Below are 22,991 nucleotides of genomic sequence, written 5' to 3'. Positions count from 1 at the left end.
TCACAGACATCTGTGAATTCATACAAAACCAAGAAATTAGGAGGATTGAATCTTTAACTACAGAGACATCTCTACTTTGAAGCCTCTCCAGCCACTAGATCTCCCCTAATAATAAGACAAAGTTCTGTACCCTGGCTTCCACCCAATAAGACAAATACTGAGCCAGAGACCTCACAGAAACCTGTGCCCTAATATTAACCTGCCACACAAAATCTCCTGAGCTTATGGTCTTGCAAAAAGAAAAGGTTGAAATCTCTAAAAATAAGGCTAAATAATTATTGCAATCTTAAATACTCATCACTTTTAAATACTCATCACTCTAAGGGTCTTCCAAAGCAACCTGTGATGGTGCATTTCCACAATTAGGACAGTTTAATTGAACGGTTATGTTTAGGTTTTTTCCTCTTCTTCAGTTCTCACATCAACATCTGTTGATCTCATCATTTCATAAGACACTGATGTACAAAGGCATGAGCATCACATCTCCCAAACCCAGACTAATGTGTCGTTTGCTGGACAAAATTAGTAAGCCAGGATGTTCACTGATGGAAAATTGCTTAGTTGCTTGGAATATATTTCAGTAATTTGGGGAACACTTAATTCAGAAATTCAGTAATTTTTCTATCCACATTGGCACATAAAGCAATTTGACAAAAAATATTCCATGTTAGCCTTTTCATTCTTGATGTCTGAAAGAAGCTTTTCCTACTTTTGTAGTGCTGGATCTTTACAGTGTTCCTTGTTTTCCACCTATTCACTGAACATTTCTTCTTGGGTTATTTTTGGGATTTTGGTGTGGAGTTTTCTCATTTGGTTGGTGTTTTGGGGGTTTTTTGTTTGGTGCTTTTTCTATTTCTTTTTTGTTTTACCTTAAATTAATGTTTAATTTATAATTAATTCTGTATCTCATATAAGCTAGATAATCATTATATTCTACAGCATCAATGGCTGACTTGTTTCCAGTTCCCATTTACTTTAAGCCAAAAAAAAAAAAAAAAGCTGAAGAGCAACTATTTTATTGGACTTTTACAGTCCCTGATTCCTCACTTGGAAGGCCAAGAGAGCTGTACAACGTGTAAGACTCCACAGTGCTCTGTGAGTCTCTGCTTATTGGGCAAGATCAAAAGCACACTAAAATAATTGAGAATCTTTCCATGATCTTCTGTGGAGTTTGGTTGGGCACAACAGGTAGCAGGCACACTCACTGAAATGAAAGATTCCCTGGAAACACTTTACACCAGCGGTCAGCAGAAGAAAGGGATAATTAAGTTCTTCCACAAGCTAAATTTCTTGGACCAAACCTGAAAACCTGAAAATTCTCTCCTTTGGATACTGATTCTCAACCTGTAAGCAAATTTACTTTTTTTTTTTTCTCACTGGAAGCTGAACATGATATTGGAATGTACTGACTTTTCTGGCACACGTGGAATGCAGGGAATGAGTAGTGGTTAACCAAGCCTAATGGACCAAGACTACATAATTTGTGAATGTTTAGAAAATAGACCTCAGTCAACAATTTACAAGAGGAGATTGATAAAAAAGGCTTTGTTCAAAAAAGTTTGAAATAGCCATAAAAATCCTGAACCCGCTTCAGACTGAAAATGATCTACTGACTATTTTTCCATTTTCCTGGAAATGCTATTAAAACTTCACAATTGTCTAACTGCAGCAGCACTAAAAACACCAAGGTTACCTTTGGAAATGAAATCACCATAATAAAAGCTGCTTTCTTCATTATGCAGAAAGTACTGTCATTCTGAGGGATGAGGGATTGCTATAAGAATTCTGTGATGATTATCTTGGGAATCAGGCACTACTCTACAGATTAGATCCTGAACCACCTGTCAACCCCATTTCTATGCAAATTGCTTTACTTTGAAAGACATGACTTCAAAGCCCTGCAATGGCACTGCAGGCCTGCATTTCACCACACCACCACCAACCAGCTCAAAAGACTAATTTAGAGCACCAAAAAGTGCCTTTTGCAACCACTGAGAGACAGACAAAAATATAATCACAACATAACAAAACACAAATCCCACATAAATGAAAAGAGGAAGCTGCATCTCACCTCATTTGTACTTTCTGTTGTGATGTTTTTATTTTTCAGCTTTTTCTGCAGCAGTTTGGTTTCATACTCTGGTCTGGGATGCTCCTGAAAAAGACAAAAACAAACAAACAAACGTGATTATGATTAAGAGAAAATCCAAAAAATTTTTGGTCACATTCACAAACAAAACCATCAAGATGATTCAACTCCACACAGCTTTTGGACTAGGCTGTCAGATCTGGCCCAGCTTCCCTAACCAATAACTTTTCCATGTGCCCTTGCAAAATATATTTTTCTTTCCCAAATCAGAGCATAAATTAAACAAGGTGACAAAAATTTACCAGGCTTTTCAAGTGAGCAGCTCACAAAAAAGAAAAATATCATGCATCTCCTCATTCCCACCAAGTTCTGAAGTCATTCAGAACTGGAATTTGGATTGACATCTCCCACAAAAAAAGGCTATTCCTACAGCACTGATCATATAATCTCTCTTTACTATAATTAGAACCCTTGCATATCAGCCCCATCTAAAATAATGGGTTATTAACATTTTTTAATTAATCTGATAGTCATGAAGAGAACAAAAACCATTTTAAATTAATAAATACTCATGAGCAATAGAATGGGCCCTACATGGAACTTCACCAGAATTCCTTGAGAGATACAAGTGGTATTCACCTTCTGTACCTGTGACATTTTCACCACAGCAGACACAACCCTCACCATTCTCTGTTGCATGTGAGAATATAAATGCAGTGAGACCTCCAAACTATTTTTTTTTTATCCTGATAGTGAGGTTTTCATAACGCATTCAAAGGTATGTGATAAAGTATCATTTAAATCATGGATTCTTGGAATAGTCTGGGTTGGAAGGGTCTTTACATCTCGTTCCAACCCCCCTGCCATGGGCAGGGATACCTGCCACTGTGATATGTAAATATTTTTGGTTGTAAGGAATGGCAAAAGTCACAGGGTCTTGCAAACAATCAGAAAGATTTAATTATTAATTACACATTTGGCATGGAAACTGGTATGTAGTCCCTAACCTACTATAAAAGAATATGGCAGTGGACTTCGGATAAAAGAATGAGATTAAAGGGAAGAGAGAAAAGGAGATTAATAAGAGAGAGAGAAAGAGATGAGCAGCCCCAATTCCAGTGTTGATCCCTGATGGGGTGATGGGGTGTCCAAGATCCTGAGGGTTGCCACCTAGGCAGGCTGGGCGTTTCCCTTTTAGGGATGGGTTTCTCACCTGAAGATAAGTTTCTTGCTTTCCACACAAATAGGTTATCTTGAACCCTCCACCCTTTCAGACCTTTCTGGAAATGGGCCAGGAGCTTTCACAGGTCTTGGATGGTCTTGATCCCCTCTACAGCCCATGCCCACTTCTTGGCCTCATTCCCGCACTTTTTTGGTTGTGCTTCTGTGGACTAGACCAAGATGTTTGCCCCAGAAAAGTGCTGCACTACCTCCATATGTGCCCCTTCACCAGTCACATTTTGTTCTTCCTCCTGGCATGCTGGTACCAACAACCCTTGCCTGTGTCTACCAAGAATTCTTTGTTGGTCCGTGGCTATCCCAGTATCAGTGTTTGAGACACACTCGGTAGACACTTCTCTTCTGGGTATCTACACGAGGTTGCTCAGAGCCCCATCCAGCCTGGCCTCGAACACTGCCAGGGATGGGGCAGCCACAGCTCCTCTGGACAACCTGTACCAGGGCCTCACCACCCTCACAGGAAGCAGTGTCTTCCTGATATCCAATCTAAACCTGCTCCCTGTCAGTGTGAAGCCATTGCCTCTTGTCCTGTCAGTCCAGGCCCTTGTCAAGAGTCTCTCTCCATCCTTCCTGTGGGCTCCCTTCAGGCACTGCAAAGCCACAATGAGGACACCCCAAAGCCTTTTCTTCTCCAGGCTGAACAATCCCAATTCTTAACAGCCTTTTCTTGTAAGAGAGGTTCTCCATCCCTCTGATCATCTTCCTGTCCCTCCTCTGGACAACATGTGGAACTCCAAGAAATAGTGAGGCACAGGTAAACTCTAACATTAATAAAGCTGATCAGTAGCAAAAATGGTGGTAAGCAGGATGAGAAAGGGACAGAGAAAGATACAACAATAAGCATTTAAAGTTACTGGAGTCAACACCTGTGTCCTGATGCTTCTTAAATTTTTACTGGCTTCTGTTGATTTGCATTTGCTACCATTCTTCCTTACATAAAGATTCAGAGATTGGATGTGACAAACATCTTTAGACTTAAATGAAGAAAGGATGAAGATATCTGGCATGGATGGCTACATGAGAGGAGACAGCTTGATCACAGCAGGGAAAGGAGATAAATGAAGTTGTAAGAAACTGAGGAGATCTAAATAAACTATGCTACTGGAGACCTGAATTCGTCCTCTTCCTTTTTTTCTCTTACTTTCTGTTAAGCAAAGCATTCTGGGACATGAGGGACAGTCTCCAGAGGTCAGAGCAACTTTTGAAAACTGATATGAATGAGAACTAGGTGAAATAAAGAAAATAAATGCCAAGCAAAACATTGTATGCTAAATTAATTTTTGCTATTGACAATTTTGCTCTGAGTGCATATTCTGTTCAAATTTGGCCATGTTATCTTTAACTTCCCTAGTAAGACATTCCAGTATCCCTTTAACTGCCTCTCATGCACCTACACCTGGACTGGAATGGCAGTTGATCAGTCTTTGTTGAATTTGCCAAGTCATCTTACCCTTGCCTGAACAGACCACAGAGCTCCTGGAATGCATTTTGTATATATTCCTTTTATGAGTATGTTGCACAAAATATTTCTTTACAGTCCAGACTGAGGGATGTTTGACCCATGCATCTGTGGATGTGAAGGGACAATTCCACTCAGCTGTAAAAAGAGTGTGGTTCAGAATCAATTCTTTGTCTGAAAATGGGAAGAGTTATACACTTAGGACAACAAGCTAGAAATAGTTGTGATGACTTCACAAAGGCCAAATGTCCATGTAGGTATAGATCTGAATCCCAGGATGCTGGAAGTTTGCCAGTACAGCTGCCAGACACTTATTGAAAAATGTGTGAGCCAAGGTACGGTGAGGCCAAATGAGTGCTCCGAGTAGAAAACAATAATTCCCATTCTGAAAACAAGGAGCCAAAACATGAAATTTCTACTCCGGCAAAACTCATGTTGACAGTGGGAATTTTCCCTGAGAGCGGGCTCCAGGATTTGCCTCAAACATACACATGTGTATCCACTATCCATCAAATTAAGCCTCTATAGATAATGATCCAGTTTGATAAGACTAAATAACGTGAACCCATCTCTCCTTAATTTCCCTTTGATTTAGAAAGAACATGATAATTAAATTTTACAAACATGCATGACAAACACATGGAATGTATTTAAAAAAAAAAAAATTAGAACCGTAGCAACTATCCCATATTTGACAGATCAAAGGAGTTATCAAAAAAAAATAAGCCATATACTCTAAGTAAAGGCAAAGACCTACTCCAAATTCCTTGCACATCCTTATGCTAACATCCTGAACACAAGCAGAGCAGCTAAGCAGTTCACACTGATGGGAAGGAAGGTTTACACAAATAAAAATTGGAATGACCCAGCTGCTGCCCCAAAGCAAGATGGAAATGTGGAATGAGCAGAACAGAGAGCCCAGTTGTTCTCTGCTGCAAAAGGGTTAATTATTAGAAATCAAGGACTTAAACCCTCTGTTTCTTATGATGGTTATATAAGACACAGGGATGAGTAGTCTAGGAAAGACATTTTCATTCACACCAAGGATCTGTTTAGACTGCCCGATTAATGGGATGTTTGTAAAGGAAAAATAGTTTTATATGACAGGACGGGGTCACTGGTAGATGATCACAATCTTTTTAGTCCAGATTACTTTCAAAATAACTCTGATAAATGAAAAATTAAAGCAAAAGTTTGAATAAGTCATATAGCATGAATACAAGCTTAGGGGTGTTAAAAGCTACTGAGCAAGTATACAGAAAACTCATTTATTAAAGCTATTCTAGAGCAACATAAAACAGAATTCATAAAGAGAAACTAAAAGGTTCTATTATGGGATTGTATTTGCCAGACAGAGAGAGAGATTTTATGCCTTTGTTTGCTTTCACTGAGCAAGAACTGATGAGTGGATTGGTGTAAATTGTAGAATCACAGAATGGTCTGGGTTGGAAACAACCTTTAAGATCATCCCATTCCAACCCCTTGCCATGGGCGGGGACACTTTCTACTAGACTAGGGTGCCCCATCCAACCTGACTTTCCAGGGAAGGGGCAGCCACAGCTTCTCTGGAAAACCTGTGTCAGGGCGTCACCACCCTCACAGGGAAGAATTTCTTCTGATATCCAATCTAAACCTGCTCTCTGTCAGTGTGAAACCATTCCCCTTTGTCCTGTCACTCCAGGCCCCTGTAAACAGCACCTGATTCCACATCTTGTGTGTTCTCCAAGGGGCACATCCCTGGGAAACCCTGCTTACCTACCTGGATCTCCTCAGTCACTGGAAAGGAGGAGAGGAACAAAGAAAGACCTCGAGGTGGTCCCTGTTCCTAGTAGAGTAGTGCTGGATAAAGCCAGATTTAACCTCTCTGAACCCAGGGGAGGGAAGAACTTGTGCCACCCCAAGTGACTCAGCCTTTGAGTGGCCCCATCCCAACACCCCAAGGAATCAAGACTATAAATTAAAAAGTCAAACAGTTATGAGTCTTGGAGAAAATTCAGTTCTAGAAAGGACAGAGTAGGTAATTACAGTGGAAAGGGGATCAATGAAAGTAAATGAAAGCAGGTTGATATGTCTGGTAGAAGAGAAATAAAAGAGGAAAATGTACTGAAGGTCCAGGATATTCTGGCACATCACTGGATCACACACATCACTGAGAGTGAAAAAATGTAACCACATACCTTTACCAACTTCGTGGAAAGCAAAGAATTTTTCATCTGACTTTGTTCTTACAGTTTACAACTTTAAACATGTTTGAAGTGTACCTTCATGTGTAATCTTTTAGTGGAGCAATAACTGGTACTAAACAGTTTCCCCAAAGAGCTGAGGGATAACATTAATTCTTCAGCATTCCTTCTCCACTATCCTAATGAAACTCTCATCCTCCTTAAACACAGGACTTAAATATAACATTGAAAGGATTTGTTTAGAAGAACAGGGCTAACCAAGGATCATTAACTAATTAATGTTAGTAAGAATTTAATGAAGGTTAGGGAAGATTCATGGGAAAGAGTAATAAAACCCAAAAAAGGTTAATAAAAAGCATACAAAGAATTTTTTAAATATTTGGAAACATGGAACCAACAGGAAAATTAGAATAGTTATGGGAAAAATGTGAGATAATGCATCTAGAGAAAACAATCCAAACTAAAGATCTCAATGGCACAAAAAACTTGAAGATGCAGAAAGGAGAGATTTGAAACAAGTCAAAATATTGTAGCTACAAATTCCCCTTTTACCAATACTGGACCCTTTTTCCCAAGAGGGCTGCGCAGTTATTTTATTAGAGCCTCCTCTTTGAGGATTTTAGCAAACAAAAATATCTTATGCTTTATGGCTTAGAAGATTATATTAAAACTTCAGAAAAAGGAATCTGCTCCTATCATTTGCAAGGTGGAAAACAAAGTGGAGCCATCAAATTGATCAGAACAAAATTAATTTTGAAACCATGGTAGAGAAAATAAAACAAGATCAAGTTAGGTGAGAATGGAATGTAGCTGTAAACATATTTAATGTCACCAACTCAGCTTGCTTTTTAATTTTTTTAAATTATATTTTACTCAATCTACCTTCCTTATTAATTTGTCTTAATTCAGCAGTAATCCACAGTGACCTCAAAGACTTCCCTTAAGGGTCCAATAATTATGGGGTTTATTTAAACTCATCAAATAGCAAAAGGAAGAACCAGACTTGGGGAATTAGTTTTCAAATAAACTAAAATGGTTGGCAAACATTTTACAGAGCATAGGATTTTAAGTTAAAATTAAATGTTCATAAGGAAGAGAGACATCCAAGTTCGTCCCTGTTATAACAAAACACTATAACAGCTTGACTATTTGAACAATATCAAGACCAATGAGTGGATACTCCTTGGAATTTCAGTTAATGCAGACTCTCTATCCATTTGACTTCCAAGTTCTTGCTGAAATAATAAAAATGTCTTTTTTTTTTTAGTGTATTTCTATTTCAGTTTGCATGGGATCATTGGCATAAATGTGGGAAAATCTCTTCCACCCAAATAAATGAAAGCAGAAACATCCTGGAAATACAATTTCTGAAGATTCATGGGAAGGCAAGAGCTTCTACTGCCCACATCATTAAGTGGAGTCCATCTGTACTTCTTCACCAAGTAGAAGAGGGTATGGATTCTCCCACCTCTATTCCTGGTTTATTGATGGCGATGTTCCTTATTACACACTCTGAACTAGATTGATAAGGCCAACCTCTTTCATTGGGTTACACAGTCACACCTCTGTGGCAAGGCACGTTGAGTGGAGGAATTTCAGGAAGAATTTCTTCACTGGAAGGGTTTTTAAAGCACTGGAATGAGCTGCTCAGGGAGGTGTGGAGTCACCATCCTGGGAGGTGTCCAAGGAATGACTGGACATGGCACTCAGTGCTCTGGTCTGGGTGACAAGGTGAGGATTGGTCAAAGGCTGGACCAGATGACCTTGGAGGTCCTTTCCAACCTAAACGTATCTGTGGTTCTGTGTGTGTTTATGCACAGTGTTCCCAAGGCTTTGTCTGCTCTCATGGTTCTGGTCAGTTTATTTCTTTTCTTCCCTCTCCCATTTGTTTATCAGATGCTCTATTGCTTTTCAACACAATTATCTGTTTTCCACTTGGTATCCAATGCTTGCCATTCTTTCTGTGGATTTCATGTGTCCAAACACAATTTCTCTAAGTCTCTACAGTTGCTAGCTGCAAAGATGCATAGAAGCCTTAGGGAGTCTGCTTTCTCAGACTGCCATTGCCAAGGCATTTACAAATAAATACAACTAAATTAATATCTCATGTGACTCTTTTGAAGCAAGAGATTTGGCCTAGTGTGTTTAAAGAAAGCAGTTTACTGAAAAGTTTATAATCAATGTCCACAAAAATTTCACCAAAGGCATTTATTTCAATATAATTCCTACAAAGTACTTCTCAACTCTTCAAATTTATGGTTGTTTTTCTCCCTGCTTTGGTTCTGTAACTTCCTTTCCTAAAGAAATTGACAATCAATAGCTTAACACCGTCTAGTCTTAAAACACGTAAACCTCCTGAGCTTCTTCCTTGCCCCTTTCTTGCTCTTTTAAGTGATCCCACTTCTGGTTCTTTCTGGCCTAACCTGATCAGACACAATTCTCCCGTTTCCAACATAACTTTCAACACTTGTAAAGACTTCACCGTCACTGAAACCTGATGCCAGTAACTTTCTACAGACAAATTTATCCTCATCTTTATGAATCTTAAGGATAAATGTGAAGAAAACCTGATCTGACTTTTGGGGTTTGGTTGAAGCATGAAGAAGTGACAGGAGATGACACAGTGCATGATTTTCTGCATGTCATGTCAAGAGACTTGTCCATTATTCTATTTCTGGATATACCAGAAAATGGCCAAAAAGGAACAAGAATAAAGAGATACATAGAAAGATGGAGAAAGAGACTCTTAGCAAGGGCCTGGAGTGACAGCAACATGGGATAGTGGAAGGTGTCCCTGCCCATGGCAGGAGCTTGGAACAAGATGATTGTTCCAATAAGGTCCCTTCTAAGGCAAAGCATTCTGTGGTTCTATGAGTCTCTGGAAATATTTAGGAACTAAGACTGAAAGAGGAAATGCTTATTCATCTTAAACAAACAAGGGTGACAGAAATATGATATTATGTTGAATTATGCTGAAAAGAGGACAGAAGTAATCCTTCTCTTGATCTTTGAAAGATAAAATAAGAAAAAAAAAAAGTGAAAAAAATTACCATGTAGCAAGGAGATTTGAAAACCGCTAGGAAAAGCTTGCTAGCAGTACAGATAGAGAAGTATTAGAGTAGATTACCTAGGTAGGAATTTAAATCTCCACTGCTGGATTTATTTAAGAACAAGTTAGACAAATATCTCTTCTTAATGATTTAAGTAGAGTTGATCCTACAAGGCACAAGGGATGGTCCCTCAAGGTCCATTCCAGTCTTTTTTTATGATTCTGAGTTCCTAATTCTTCAGCTTGTGCTGAGATTTGTCTGGCACGCCTTCACTTGTCATAAACAAAGAATTCTTGCTGATCCCATAGTTCCTGTCCACAGACTTTTACCACTTCAGGCCTCTTCATCACAGGACCTCACAAACCTATAGATTCTTTCACAGCATTTTGCAAATATTAAGCTAAACATGAGGATTTTGTACAGTGAGGGATGAACTTGAATCACAAAATCACAGAATCACTAGGTTGGAAGAGACCGCCAAGATCATCAAGTTCATCCCATGTCCTGACACCCAGACCATGGCACTGAGTGCCACATCCAGTCTTTTTTTAAACATATCCAGGGATGGTGATTCCACCACCTCCCCGGGCAGACAATTCCAGTACTTTATCACTCTTTCTGTAAAAAATAAAATTTTCCTAATAGCCAACCTATATTTCCCCTGGCATAGCTTCAGACTGTGTCCTCTGGTTCTGTCAGTTGCTGCCTGGAGAAAGAGACCAACCCCCACCTGACTACAGCCATCTTTCAGGGAGCTGTAGAGAGTGATAAGGCCACCCCTGAGTCTCCTTTTCTCCAGGCTGAGCACCCCCAGCTCCCTCAGCCGTTCCTCACAGGGTTTGTGTTCCCAGCCCCTCACCAGCCTCGTCGCCTCCTCTGGACACACTCAAGCGTCTCGATGTCCTTCCCAAACTGAGGGCCCAGAACTGGACACAGCACTCCAGGTGTGGCCTCACCAGTGTCGAGTACAGGGGGAGAATGACCTCCCTGCTCCTGCTGGCCACACCATTCCTGATACAGGCCAGGATGCCGTTGGCTTTCTTGGCCACCAGGGCACACTGCTGGCTCATGTTTCAGCTGGCTGTCACCCACTATCCCCAGGTCCTGTTCTGCCTGGCACTGTCCAGCCACACTGTCCCCAGCCTATAATGCTGCAGGGGGTTATTGTGGCCAAAATGCAAGACTCGGCACTTGGACTTATTAAATTTCAACCTGTTAGACTCAGCCCATCCATTCAACCATTCCAAGTCTCTCTGCAGAGCCCTCCTACCCTCCAACAGATTGACACACAATCTTAGCTTGTGTTGTCCGCAAACTTACTAATGAAAGACTCAATTCCCTCATCCATGTTGTCAATAAAGATATTAAACAGAACTGGCCCCAGCACAGAGCCCTGAGGGACACCACTGGTGACTAACAACCAGCTGGATGCAGCACCGTTCACCACCACTCTCTGGGCCCAGCTGTCCAGCCAGTTCCTAACCCAGCAAAGAGTTCTCCTGTCCAAGCAGTGGGCTGCAGCCTTTCCAGGAGTGTGCTGTGGGTGACAGTGTCAAAGGCCTTGATGGAGTCTAAATAGACAACATCCACAGTCTTTCCTGCATCCACCAGACAGGTCACCTGGTCATAAAGGAGAGCAGGTTGGTCTGTGAGCATCATCCACATCATAACAGGGGAGAAAGTAATGAAAAAGCTGAGAAACAGATACAACAGAGAGGAGGTTGTTGCCAAATCAGCAGTGAAGGAATATTTCTCCATTATGGAATAGTGATCGAAGAAGAGGAATACTGGAGCATGCTCTCTGTTCTCAGGGTTATCTTTTTGTTTTATCCAAATATTTTGATCTGGGAAATAGGAAATAGAGGAATTACATCACTACCATCCTATATCATGAAGTCCATGATGTCAACTTGTTTTTCCCCTATGGTATTTGCTCCTATTATAAATCTCCTGTTTGAGCTGAGCTCACCTAGCAGGGCTAAAGACTTGTAGGTGGTCTGTTGTTTAAGGAACTATGCTGGAACATGAAGAGAAGAAATGGATTCAAATCCTCCCAGCAAACCAAGACAGTTCTGAATTATAGAATATGACCCTGTTCTACAGACATCTCAGCATCTAATGCCAGGAGAAAGTCCAAAGTCTACCTGTTCTTCATATGATATTTATTTATAATTTTAGTAACTGCACTCTCTTTAGTCAGGGTTAGAAATGAATCATTGGATGAGAGAGTCATTAGAGCAAACCAAGGGATGGAACTAAAAACAAAATTAGGGACATTTTAAATACCAATAAACAAGTATGTCTCATTTTCAGTTACTTCAGGTTATGGCTTCATTGGAAAGCCATGGCTCATTGGAAAGCTCTTTCTGAAGAAACCCACACCATTTATTGTTTTGAAACAGCTCTGTTGGTGAGCACCTTGAGGTCAGGATGGAGTGACTAAGGCATCATAGATGTGACCCAGACCTCGATGCAAAAATTGCTGATGGTACTGTAACCTGTGGCTGTCATCATCACAAAGAATTCTTTTTATACACAATGAAGTAACATGACAAAGTATTTATTCATTGTCATTGTGTTATTGCACACTGTACAATGGCATATGGGCATTCTCAGCAAAACATGATCTCCTCTTACCTTATAATCCTTTTCAACATTCATTATTAACTTCAGAACTGAAGTTAATAATTTAACATTATTAACTGAAGTTAATAAGTTAACATTATTAACAGCTGAACAGTAAGATATAGGTGAGGATTTCCTAAATAAACATTGATATTCAAGACTGAATCAGTTACAGTCCTTTATCTAAACACAGCCATGAACTGCATTGGGCTGGAGAACACTAGTGAGACATCTATACATCAATGCTTATATAATATGCATCTACAGAATAATTAACACAATAAATTAGCCCAGGCAAAGGAAACTTACCTCTTCTTCTTCCAGTCCAGTTAGATCCCAGAAATAACTCAATCTCATCTGCAAACGCTTCCATTGTTCAAGGAACATGGTCGCTTTAAAAGGAATTAAACTATTTTAAAAATGAGTCCAAAGCATTGTAGCAAACATTCGTGTTACTTGTAAGCTTCAACTGATATTTAAATCCCATCATGCTAGACCCTTTAAAATTAAGAACTAAGAAACAGCCTCAGGCCCAGTTTTAAAGAAAGAATGCAAGCAAAGCGCAGGGACTATAATTACTGTCTTTTAAAAATAAAATACAGAAAGATGGAACAGTTGTCCAGAGCCACTGTTAAATTCTTGTCAGGAAATGGAACTTAATCCATAACTGTGGGTATCCATGGAAGACATCATCTCTCTTAATTCATCATGAAGCATTTGAAGGTAGGTTTAGCCTGCTACTGAAATAACTAGGATCCTCAGCAAGACGTAGAAAAAGATATTTTGAAATATATTACAATGGTGTAGTTAAATGCTTTTTACCATCATAGACATGGTGATTTTGCCCTAAAGGACTGGCCCCTGGTTCAGCCTCCTGCCTCTCCTTTTTTACTAATAAGGAAGAACTGATATTTTGCTGTTGTCCCATATTTACAGTCTCCTGGCTCTCCTCTCATAATTGCTGTTTCCTCAGTATAGCCCTTTTCCTAGTTGCTCATAATTAAAAGCTATACCTATAAACAACTGGGGGCACTGTTTTCCATTTTCTTATGCTTCACTTCACTTTTTCAGTGGGTGAAAAACACTGTTGGATCACTTTGAACATCTTGTAGATAGCCCCACAAGACAGACAGCAGTAGAGAATCAGATCAGCTTCCCTTGACTGCATCTAAACTGTCAGATAACACTGAGAAAAGTGGGAACTCTGTAAAAATAACCTGCCTCTTACAAGTCATAATCTACCCCAACTGTTAGCTGCAAATATTTTCTTCACAGGTATCATCTCATCATATAAGAAATAAATATAATTTAAAGCTAGGACTGCCAGCACACTGAAAGCAAATCCAGATATTAAGCAACAAAGTTGCTATCTGCGTTCCTCCTCCCTTATAGAAGAGAGAACATATAAAAGCTATATTTAGCATGGTTTGAAAACTCAAGGGTTTTTAGATATCCTAAATACAAAAACATTTGGTTATTTTATAGGGTGTTATTACTCATTCCATTCTTTCCTGTTATACAAAAAACTCAGTTCCACATTTAGCTCTGTAAGAACGTACTTGGCTTGATGCAGCAGCTGCTCTGAAATCAGCACCTCTGCACTGACACTAGCAGAAAAACTAAACTGACAGAGAAGAGGTTTGGATTGGATATTAGGAAGAAATTCTTCTTCATGAGGGTGCTGAGGCCCTGGCAAAGGTTGCCCAGAGAAGCTGTGGCTGTCCCATCCCTGGAAGTGTCCAAGGCCAGGTTGGATGGGGCTCTGAGCAACCTGTTATAGTGGCAGGTGTCCCTGCCAATGGCAGGACAGTTGGAACTGAATAAGCTTTAAGGTCCCTTCCAACCCAAATCATTCTGTGATTCTGTAAAGCTTCTAATAAAGGCATCTGACACTGAAATTCATCACCAGAACACCAGTGTCATCAAGCCCAGTCAGCCAGGCATTACTGTAAATATGGACACTTGCAGCAGGACTGCTGGAATCACAAAGACACTTCATGAGGAAACAGGATCAGCTACTAAAAGCATGATTCTTTTGGAGATATTAACCATAGGAAGCCTTCTGCTTTCTGGAAAATGGAAGAAGACAAGCAAGACGAAAGAATTCCTGTGCACAACACCCTCATGAAATGAATCTGGCCCAGATCACCTTAGTTTGCTCTTTTAAACATACACCTGGAATAGGTGTGTGTGTGTGAGCTCTGCCATTCAACAGACTGAGCTCTAGATATAACCAGCACAGCCTCTAGTAGTAGGGCAGCAAAATTTGGTGTAATCTAATACTTAATAGGAAAGCTGGCCAGAGTTTGTACAGGCTCCATTATTTCGCTCTGCTGCTCTTTGTGTGTGCCGGCTGCATTTTCTTGAACTGACAAGCTCAGTTATCATGGTCCCAAGAACAGACTTTTCTAATCTGTGGGAAACATTTTTTGGAGGAGGGCTACAGCTCTGAAAGAATTTTGTTATTCTTACATGCCTTTTTTTAAAAGCAGTGCATATGGATCTTTTTGTCCTATTCTGCTCCATAACAGATTCTACTAATTTGTCTTAGTGCAAGGATATATCAACATTTTATTTTGCATGTTGCATTGCTGATACCAAAATACAATTGTTCTGGATGAGGTTCAGTGGCAATTGTCATTTGCATAGATGCTAGTTTACAGTAGAATTTCTTTTTCAGGAAAATGATATTTTATTTATTTTAAGCTTCACAGCAGCAGGCAACACTTAAATCTGCCAGTCTACCCTGTAATCTGAAGTGGTAAAATGAATTCTTCTGAGAGTCTATAAATTTATTCTCTTTTTTCTATTTCTCAGTCATAATTCTCTCTAATGTTTGCTCTAGGGCTTCCAGGAACTGGTAAATAAATGCTTCTTGTTTCCATGATCTGTTCTGTCTGCAAGTTCCTCAAAAACCTTTTGCTGTCCTCACCCAATGCCAAGCCACCAAACAGTCCTTTCTAAAACAAGCTGTAAAATCTTAATATGCTAGCAAAGAATAACACACTGGTTGCTGAGGGATGGCTGTAACAGAATAACATATTCGCTCAGTTTCATATTAAGAATGATAATTTCATTTTGGGAACAATGAATAGGGAAATAAGAAAATCATTTTACAGTAGCAATAACACATTTAACTTTCACAATAAACAAACTCTAGAGTAAAGGAGAGCATAATACCAGCAATAATTCATGCAGGCACAGTACATACACAGAGCAGAGGTGAGGCCAGAAACAATAAGAGTAATACTGCAATGCATTCATTTATGATTCATTTATGTTTATGAAGTGGTTTGATATCCTCATGGAGACAGGGATATTTACCATTACAGAAAAGCAAGCTTATTTAAATGGGATATTCTAAAATATATTATAATTAAAATTAAAATAGTCCCATTACTCTAGCAATCCCATAAACTTTTGATAAAATTATGTGACTGAATTTTCTCACAAGGTAGTGGGTCTATGCTTAAATTAGACCCTTTCAGTTGTCTGCTCTGTACCAATCCTCAAATACATTCTGGCTCCAAATGCAGAAGGTGTTATAAGGGTGTGACATGTTGATGGAAAATAAAGAAAAATTAGCAAAAACATGGCAAAGTTTAGAAGTGCCATTATTGGCACAATTTCCTCTGTGGAGAAAATGGCCTCAAGATGTGCCAGGGAAGGTTCAGGCTGGACATCAGGAAGAATTTCTTCCCATTGGCATTGGGAGGTGGTGGAGTCACCATCATTGGAAATGTTTAATAAACACCTGAACATGGCACTCAGTGCTCTGGTTTAGTTGACAAGTGGAGATCAGTCAAAAGCAGGACTTGATGATCTTGTACATCTTTTCCAGACTTGACAACTCTGTGATTCTAAACATGGCAGTAGAGGAAGAAAGAACATTTTTTCTTCCCTGAACTACACAACTCCATTTATTCCAGAGCTTGCTGTTGACAGTGATATTACTTTCCCCAGTCTCAACACAGACAGCTCTCCCTGGCCTTCTGAGGATTGCCAGCTTCCAAAAGCCATAGGGATCACATTCAATCAAACAGCACTTTGCTATGCTGTGAAGAGTGCAAACATCAAATGGCACTGTTAGCTTGCAAAGCAATACTCACCCCAGAGAGCCATAAAGATGGAGAAGAAAACTGTGGCAGGGTTGTCAAACAAGTGACTCGCTCGAGCAGTGGCACAGGCAGAGCTGAGGTTCCAGTAATCACAGAACTTGTCACACAGGGGGCACATGGTGAAGGCATTGCGCTGGTCACACATCTCTTTGCTGTGACAGACAAGGGCACAGGGTCCTCTGAGTATCCCAGCTCAGAAATTGGATGTGCAGTACTGATATGGAGCAGCACATCACAGCTATTACAAGCTGTCTGCAATATCTGTGGCCTGTACTTGCAGAGAGCAGGAGCTGTGTGTTTCCTCATGTCCCAGATTGCAAGACAAGATGTATTCTATTTGCCATCTGTATGGCAGCTGTCTTCTGTTAAGTGGGCAATTTTCCTTATCTCTTTCACAACCAATTCTCCCTCCCGGAGACATCTGCTGATAATGGGCTATTGAATGTCACTGCATGACTGATAAGAACTATAACATCCCATTGGGAGATGCTCTGCCCAGAGGGAGGAGCCAAGCATTCCTAACTGGACATAATCTGGGTTTTTGGGACACCAGACTGAGGCTTTTCCGCTGGGTTTCCAGGAGGTCTGCAGCCATTCCAATTTGGACAGCTACCAACACCCTGACTAAAAAGGGTGTCAGGTTGTATTCTGACTCTGTCAGCGGTTTTTCTTTCGTATTATTGTGTGTATTTTGTTTTCCTTTTCACTTTTCCTAATAAATTGTATTTCTGTCTTGGAGTCTCACTGGTTTTGTTTTCAAACCAGAACACCTCAAGGTTCATTGCCATGGATAGTAATTTTTTAAACACATATATAAACACCTATACCAACAGGAAAATGATGCAACACTCAACCAAACTGATCACTGCATTGTATTAGTGAGTTAAGGAAGACAACATCACTGAAGGTTGAGGTTAACCACAATAAAAAACCAAAATTCAAACACAAAAGTGGAGTTTGCATCTCTGCAGTCAGTTACGTGATTTGATACAGATCAGATTTAAATCACTGAAAAGAAAGACTGAAGTGGTCTCAAAGGAAATTCATTGCTGTTGTCAAAATACACATTTTTTTATATGGTGGCACAAAAATATGCGTAAAAATATATTTTACAGATTTTAAGATCTTTACTGTAAGGTTGTTATTTTGATTCTCAGTCTTATTTGCCATGTATGTATTTGGATTCTAAAAATCTTTGAAAAAACCATTATCAGTATCACTTTAACAGGCCAAACACTTCTTGTTAGGGCTCAGAATGCTTTCAGTATTTTCCATGAGGTTTGGATGCGAAAGACTTTTGTACCTGCACAGTCTCACTTAGATGAATTGAGTAGTGCAAAGCTCAAATGTCCTTGCCAGGATCATGAGGTGAGTTGCCACATTATTTCAATGATAGCTGGCATATGATGATTATGATTGTTCCTATATGGACCATCCTGAAATAGGTTTTTCCTTACTAATTCAAATGAAAAAAAAAAGGACAAATCAAGCTGTATTATGAATATGTTTATATTATATGGTTTGAAAAGCATGCAGCTGTTTCCAGCTCTCATGTTGTTAAAGTAATTCTCTATTTCAAAAGGCAGCAGAGGGTGCTGCAGATACAGCTCATCCATAAATCTCACTGGAGTTTAAATGTTAGCACAAGCTTTCACCCTGACGAGCACCAAGATTTATTCAGATCAAGCTAAGAAAACAGACCCTGCCTCAGATGTGGTGCCGTTCATCATTTACTTATCAGTAACCTTGTCCTACTGCAGTCATTTTAAAAGCTGTCAGTTCAGGGACTGGCATGAGTGTACTGCAGTACCCTGATTCCAGCAGAAGTCAGACACAGACAACTCACAGGAATGATTTTTTTTTTCTACTGGGAAGTAGACATTAACAGCACAATGTCACTTTGGCAGTTTTTGTGTGTAGCATATTCCCCTCAGGATACACAAAACTCAACATTATTTTGTGTCTAGAAGGGGAACACTAAAGAAGACGACTAAATATAGAATCATAAAATGGGTTGAGTTGGAAGGGACCTTAAAGATCATCCAGTTCCATCCCCCACCATGGGCAGGGACACCTTCCACTAGCCCAGGTTGCTCAGAGCCCCATCCAGCCCGGCCTTGGACATTTCCAGGGATGGAGCAGCCACAGCTTCTCTGGGAAACCTGTGCCAGGGCCTCAGCACCCTCAAAGGAAAGAATTTCTTCCCAATATCCAATCTACCCCTGCTCTCTGTCAGTGTGAAGCCATTCCCCCTTGTCCTGTCACCCCAGGCCCTTGTCCAGAGTCTCTCTCCATCTTTCCTGTGGGCTCCCCTCAGGCACTGCAAGGCCACAGTGAGGTCACCCCAAAGCCTTCTCTTCTCCAGGCTGAGCAATCCCAATTCCCTCAGCCTTTCCTCCCAGCAGAGCTGCTCCATCCCTCTGATCCCCTTGGTGTCCCTGCTCTGGCTCCAGCAGCTCCCTGTCCTTCCTGTGCTGGGCCCAGGGCTGGATGCAGCCCTGCAGGGAAGGGGGTCTCAGCAGAGCGGGGCAGAGGGGCAGAATCCCATCCCTTGATATGCTGACATTTGCTAAGTCTTGTAACTATTGCTCATCTTACTTGTACAAATGGTCTGATTTTAATGGGAATCAAGTGTTCCAAGAGTTGTGGACAGTGTTTGCATTAATTTCAGTGAGTTTTACGTAATGACTTTCTGATTGAGCAGTGAGCCATATGCACTCATAAAAAGCAAATTAATATATTTGAAAACGAACTCAATACAATGGACTCACTTCACATTTCTGTTTCAGGAAGTGAGACACTAACCAGTCAAATAAATGTGTACCCTTCAAATACCTCTTCAATGCCTCTGTGTTTGTAATGCTCACAAGGTTGGTAATTATACATCACTGCTCTTCAGACAAGCTAAAACCACTTATTCTCACTACAGATTAATAAGAAAAAGCACAGCCTTACAATTTTCAAACAACAAACCATGGATCACTGATAAGCTTACCTAGGAATGTCACTTTCAATGGTTATACATCCATATAGAAATACAATAATCCCAACTACTGAAGATGGAATGAGGAATTCTGTGTATAAACCCAGCCATGCAAAATAAAGTCCTATCTTTTCTCCAAAATACTTCCTGAAAAAGAGGGAGGGAAAAAAAAAAAAAAAAAACACATGTCAAGGATATAATTTTAAAATGTGTTTTACAGCCACTAAACAGTCCCAGAAAATTAAAATGCAAATTGTGAAAGATGTGAATGAAAACCCTGAGGATCTTGAAGACAATAGGAACAAATGAAGGGGATGATTTAGGCATTTGGCAGTTTGGGCTTCTCTGTTCTGAGAAGTTAAAGACAGTCCTGGATCATTCTCCTGAGCTGAAATTAGGCAGGTATCATTGAAATACATATCTTTTCAGAGAAAACTGTGGTCTTTGCATCTCTTAAAAGAAGTCAGTGAAATAGGAGGAAACACTGGAAAGTACTTGGCGCCTCAGAGGAGCACATTAATTTTTGCCTCTGCAGTACTCTTGAGCTGCCACACTCCTGGATTCAGTTAGTGAGAGTCATAGAAATAACATCTATGGGACCATACTGACTCTAGTATCTTAAAAGATGACTAATCTGGAACTGCTGCTAAAGGAGGAAAGTTTACTTGCACACTTAGCACTGGCTTTTCGGAAAGAATAATTTTGTCAGGTTAACAGCCCCTGGACAGCTGGTTAGAAAAAACAGTGTCTGCTCTGAGGAACAGCCCACTGCAGATGTTGATAAATAAGTGGTAGAAGTCAGCCCAGCATCTTCATGAATCACACTGCAAGAAGTAAACTAAGCATGGATGAACCTCACTGATCATTCCAAAGTACAGTCAGGAGTGATTACAAATATTGTAAAACCCAAAGAGCTTCAGAGAACTCAAGAATTCACCAAAATTTAGATAAAAACCAACAAGGTTAAAAACATTTCACAAGCCAAAGAAGATGGAGCAGTGCTGGACAGAAAGCAGCTACAAAGAGAGCACTCAGGGCATGACATGGAGTGTGAGTCAGTGAGACATTTACACTTTGATAACAGCAAAAATTAAAATAAATTCATGATGTCATGTCTAATAAAAGAAAGACAACGTCCTCATAAAGGTTGAGCACAATCCCAGTTTGAGATTTATTCTTATCCCATTTACCTTAGGAAAGTTTTATCCAAGTTCAGCATCCCAGATTTACATCATTCCTACTGAAAATGCTTAAATGAGACTTTTGGAGGCCCAAACTGAAATTTTCTACTCCACAAGCTGGGTCTAGGGGCCAGACATACCACAGCAGAGACAGGGCAGGAGTGCAACCATGGCAGAGAACCAAGGGATAGCAAGTCAAGCCTCTACAGTCACTTCCAGCTCAGATGAAGTGGATAAGGGAAGCAACAGTGAGGGATTTTTATTACCACAGATCCTACTGTTGTTCTCACACCTGCATCACAGCTGCAGCTAACTCTGCACTTCCAGGCTCTCCCATGGAAAACTGGCAGTGCAATCCTGCCTATTTCATTTTTGCCTTCCACAAGTGCTTCTATTTTCTCATGTCTAACCAAACTTGCTTATGCTTTAGAAAGGATGCATGCAATCCTAAAGGGAAAAGCAAAACAGAAGCATTTTGAACAGATACACAGACAACATTATCCTCAGTATGAGGGGGTGCCACCCAGAAGCTGGGAAATTTCAGGAATCTTCCAAGAAAAGAGTACAGCCCCTACACCTGACACTGTAAGGTACCCTAAGCCACAAACTGTATGAGTTACCAAACAGCACAAGTGAAATCATCACAGTGTGGCTTGAATGTCAATAAGTTAAGATTTGAAGCACCTTGGGACAATGGATTTGCAGAGAGTACAAGGCAATATGGCATTATATGATATAGCATATTTTTTGAAATTATAAATATAAATATTTGTGTTGTAAATACAAGCCATATACTGTGGGTCTGCTCTCTGACCTGGCACATGCCAGGTAATTTTGGCGGTAATTATAAGAAGAAGCTTTCCTTTATTTTCACATTTGAAAATAAATATATATTTTTAATATACCTGTTTGTTAATATACTTTGTTGTTAGCATAGTTTGTTTAATTCACACACTTTAATACACTTTTTAAAATATGAAGTGAAAGAAGGAATACTTGATTGAAATATAGAACTAACCAGAAGGCCTAAAGCTTTTCTTCAAGCCTCTTGTGTGAGTCAACAAACAGCAGAAATGGTGTTGGAACAGCACAGGATTGAGGGAAAATCCATTTGCTCCCAAGTTTCCTTCTGACTGGGGAGTGACAACCTTAAGTTTGGTACTAAAGCAGGAAAAGGAGGACCAGAGGGAGATTATCCTGATAATATTTTTTTAGTGCTCCCTTGTTTGTAGAGGTGGGCAATGGGCACAGCTAGTAAAGTGTTTCAAATAGGTCAGAGCAGGCACAAAAAAACTGTCCACAATCTAAGCTGATCAAAACTCTCTGTTCTTTTGACAAAGGGCCACAAATTAGCACAGAAAGAGTTCAAATGCCAGCAGCACTAAAGAGTAGCTGATCAAGGTCAGGGAAGTTTATGGCTCAAGAGGCTTCCCCTCAAATTTTTAAGCCTTCCAGTGATAAATGTGACCTGTAACCTATAAAGCGAAGGGTTGCTATTTGTATCCATGCCAAAAGAAAGTGAGAAGAGCTCAACAATGTCCTGAGAGTATGGAAAAAATGCAGTTGCCAGGAAGAAAACTGCACTGTGTTTTGTGTCTTAACTGTTTTGAAAAACAAAAATAATTAAGATGCTGTGCCCAAGTTCAGTCCACCAATGTCCCAGAACATGAAATAATCTAAGGAGAAGCAATGACAGTACTTGGAAACATAATGGACAATTTAGACATGAGTTAATCAAGTCAGAAGAACACAGGACATAGACATGTCCTTTCTTTGACACACCCCAAGAACCCTTCTCTGGTTCCTCTGAATAGCAGTCAAGGCTCTGCAAACACCAGTGACCCCCTGTACCAACACCTACTGCAGCTGCTGCTGGATTCAGTAGTAAATGAACAGAGGGGGAAAATGTATGCTTCAAGGGTAGAGGAAGATGTAAGTCAAGAAAACCTATTTTTACACGTTTTTATATATTTACACCAAGAACATGGCATGTTCTCTCATTTACATTGGGATAAATCGAGTCTGATTTTATTATCCTATAGGAATTATCCATGATTTATGCTG

General features: G+C 40.0%; 1 protein-coding gene across 3 annotated transcripts in view; it reads right to left on the bottom strand.

Moving 5' to 3' along the window:
- Positions 1–22,991, bottom strand: part of ANO2 (anoctamin 2) — a 114,594-nt gene that overhangs the window by 63,819 nt on the left and 27,784 nt on the right. For 2 of the 3 annotated variants that reach the window (XM_068190573.1, XM_068190575.1), the window contains exons 9-12: positions 19,759–19,893; positions 16,755–16,915; positions 12,955–13,037; positions 2,072–2,155 (exon numbers count right to left, since the gene is read on the bottom strand). In XM_068190573.1, the coding sequence (XP_068046674.1) occupies positions 2,072–2,155; positions 12,955–13,037; positions 16,755–16,915; positions 19,759–19,893 (463 nt within the window). The remainder of the gene's footprint in view (positions 1–2,071; positions 2,156–12,954; positions 13,038–16,754; positions 16,916–19,758; positions 19,894–22,991) is intronic. The other variant, XM_068190574.1, reaches the window with a different exon arrangement.

The sequence above is a fragment of the Anomalospiza imberbis genome, chromosome 5 (genome assembly GCF_031753505.1).
Source record: "Anomalospiza imberbis isolate Cuckoo-Finch-1a 21T00152 chromosome 5, ASM3175350v1, whole genome shotgun sequence".
In the NCBI taxonomy this organism is placed as follows: Eukaryota; Metazoa; Chordata; class Aves; order Passeriformes; family Viduidae; genus Anomalospiza; species Anomalospiza imberbis.
This window is presented reverse-complemented; position numbering and strand designations above follow the sequence as displayed.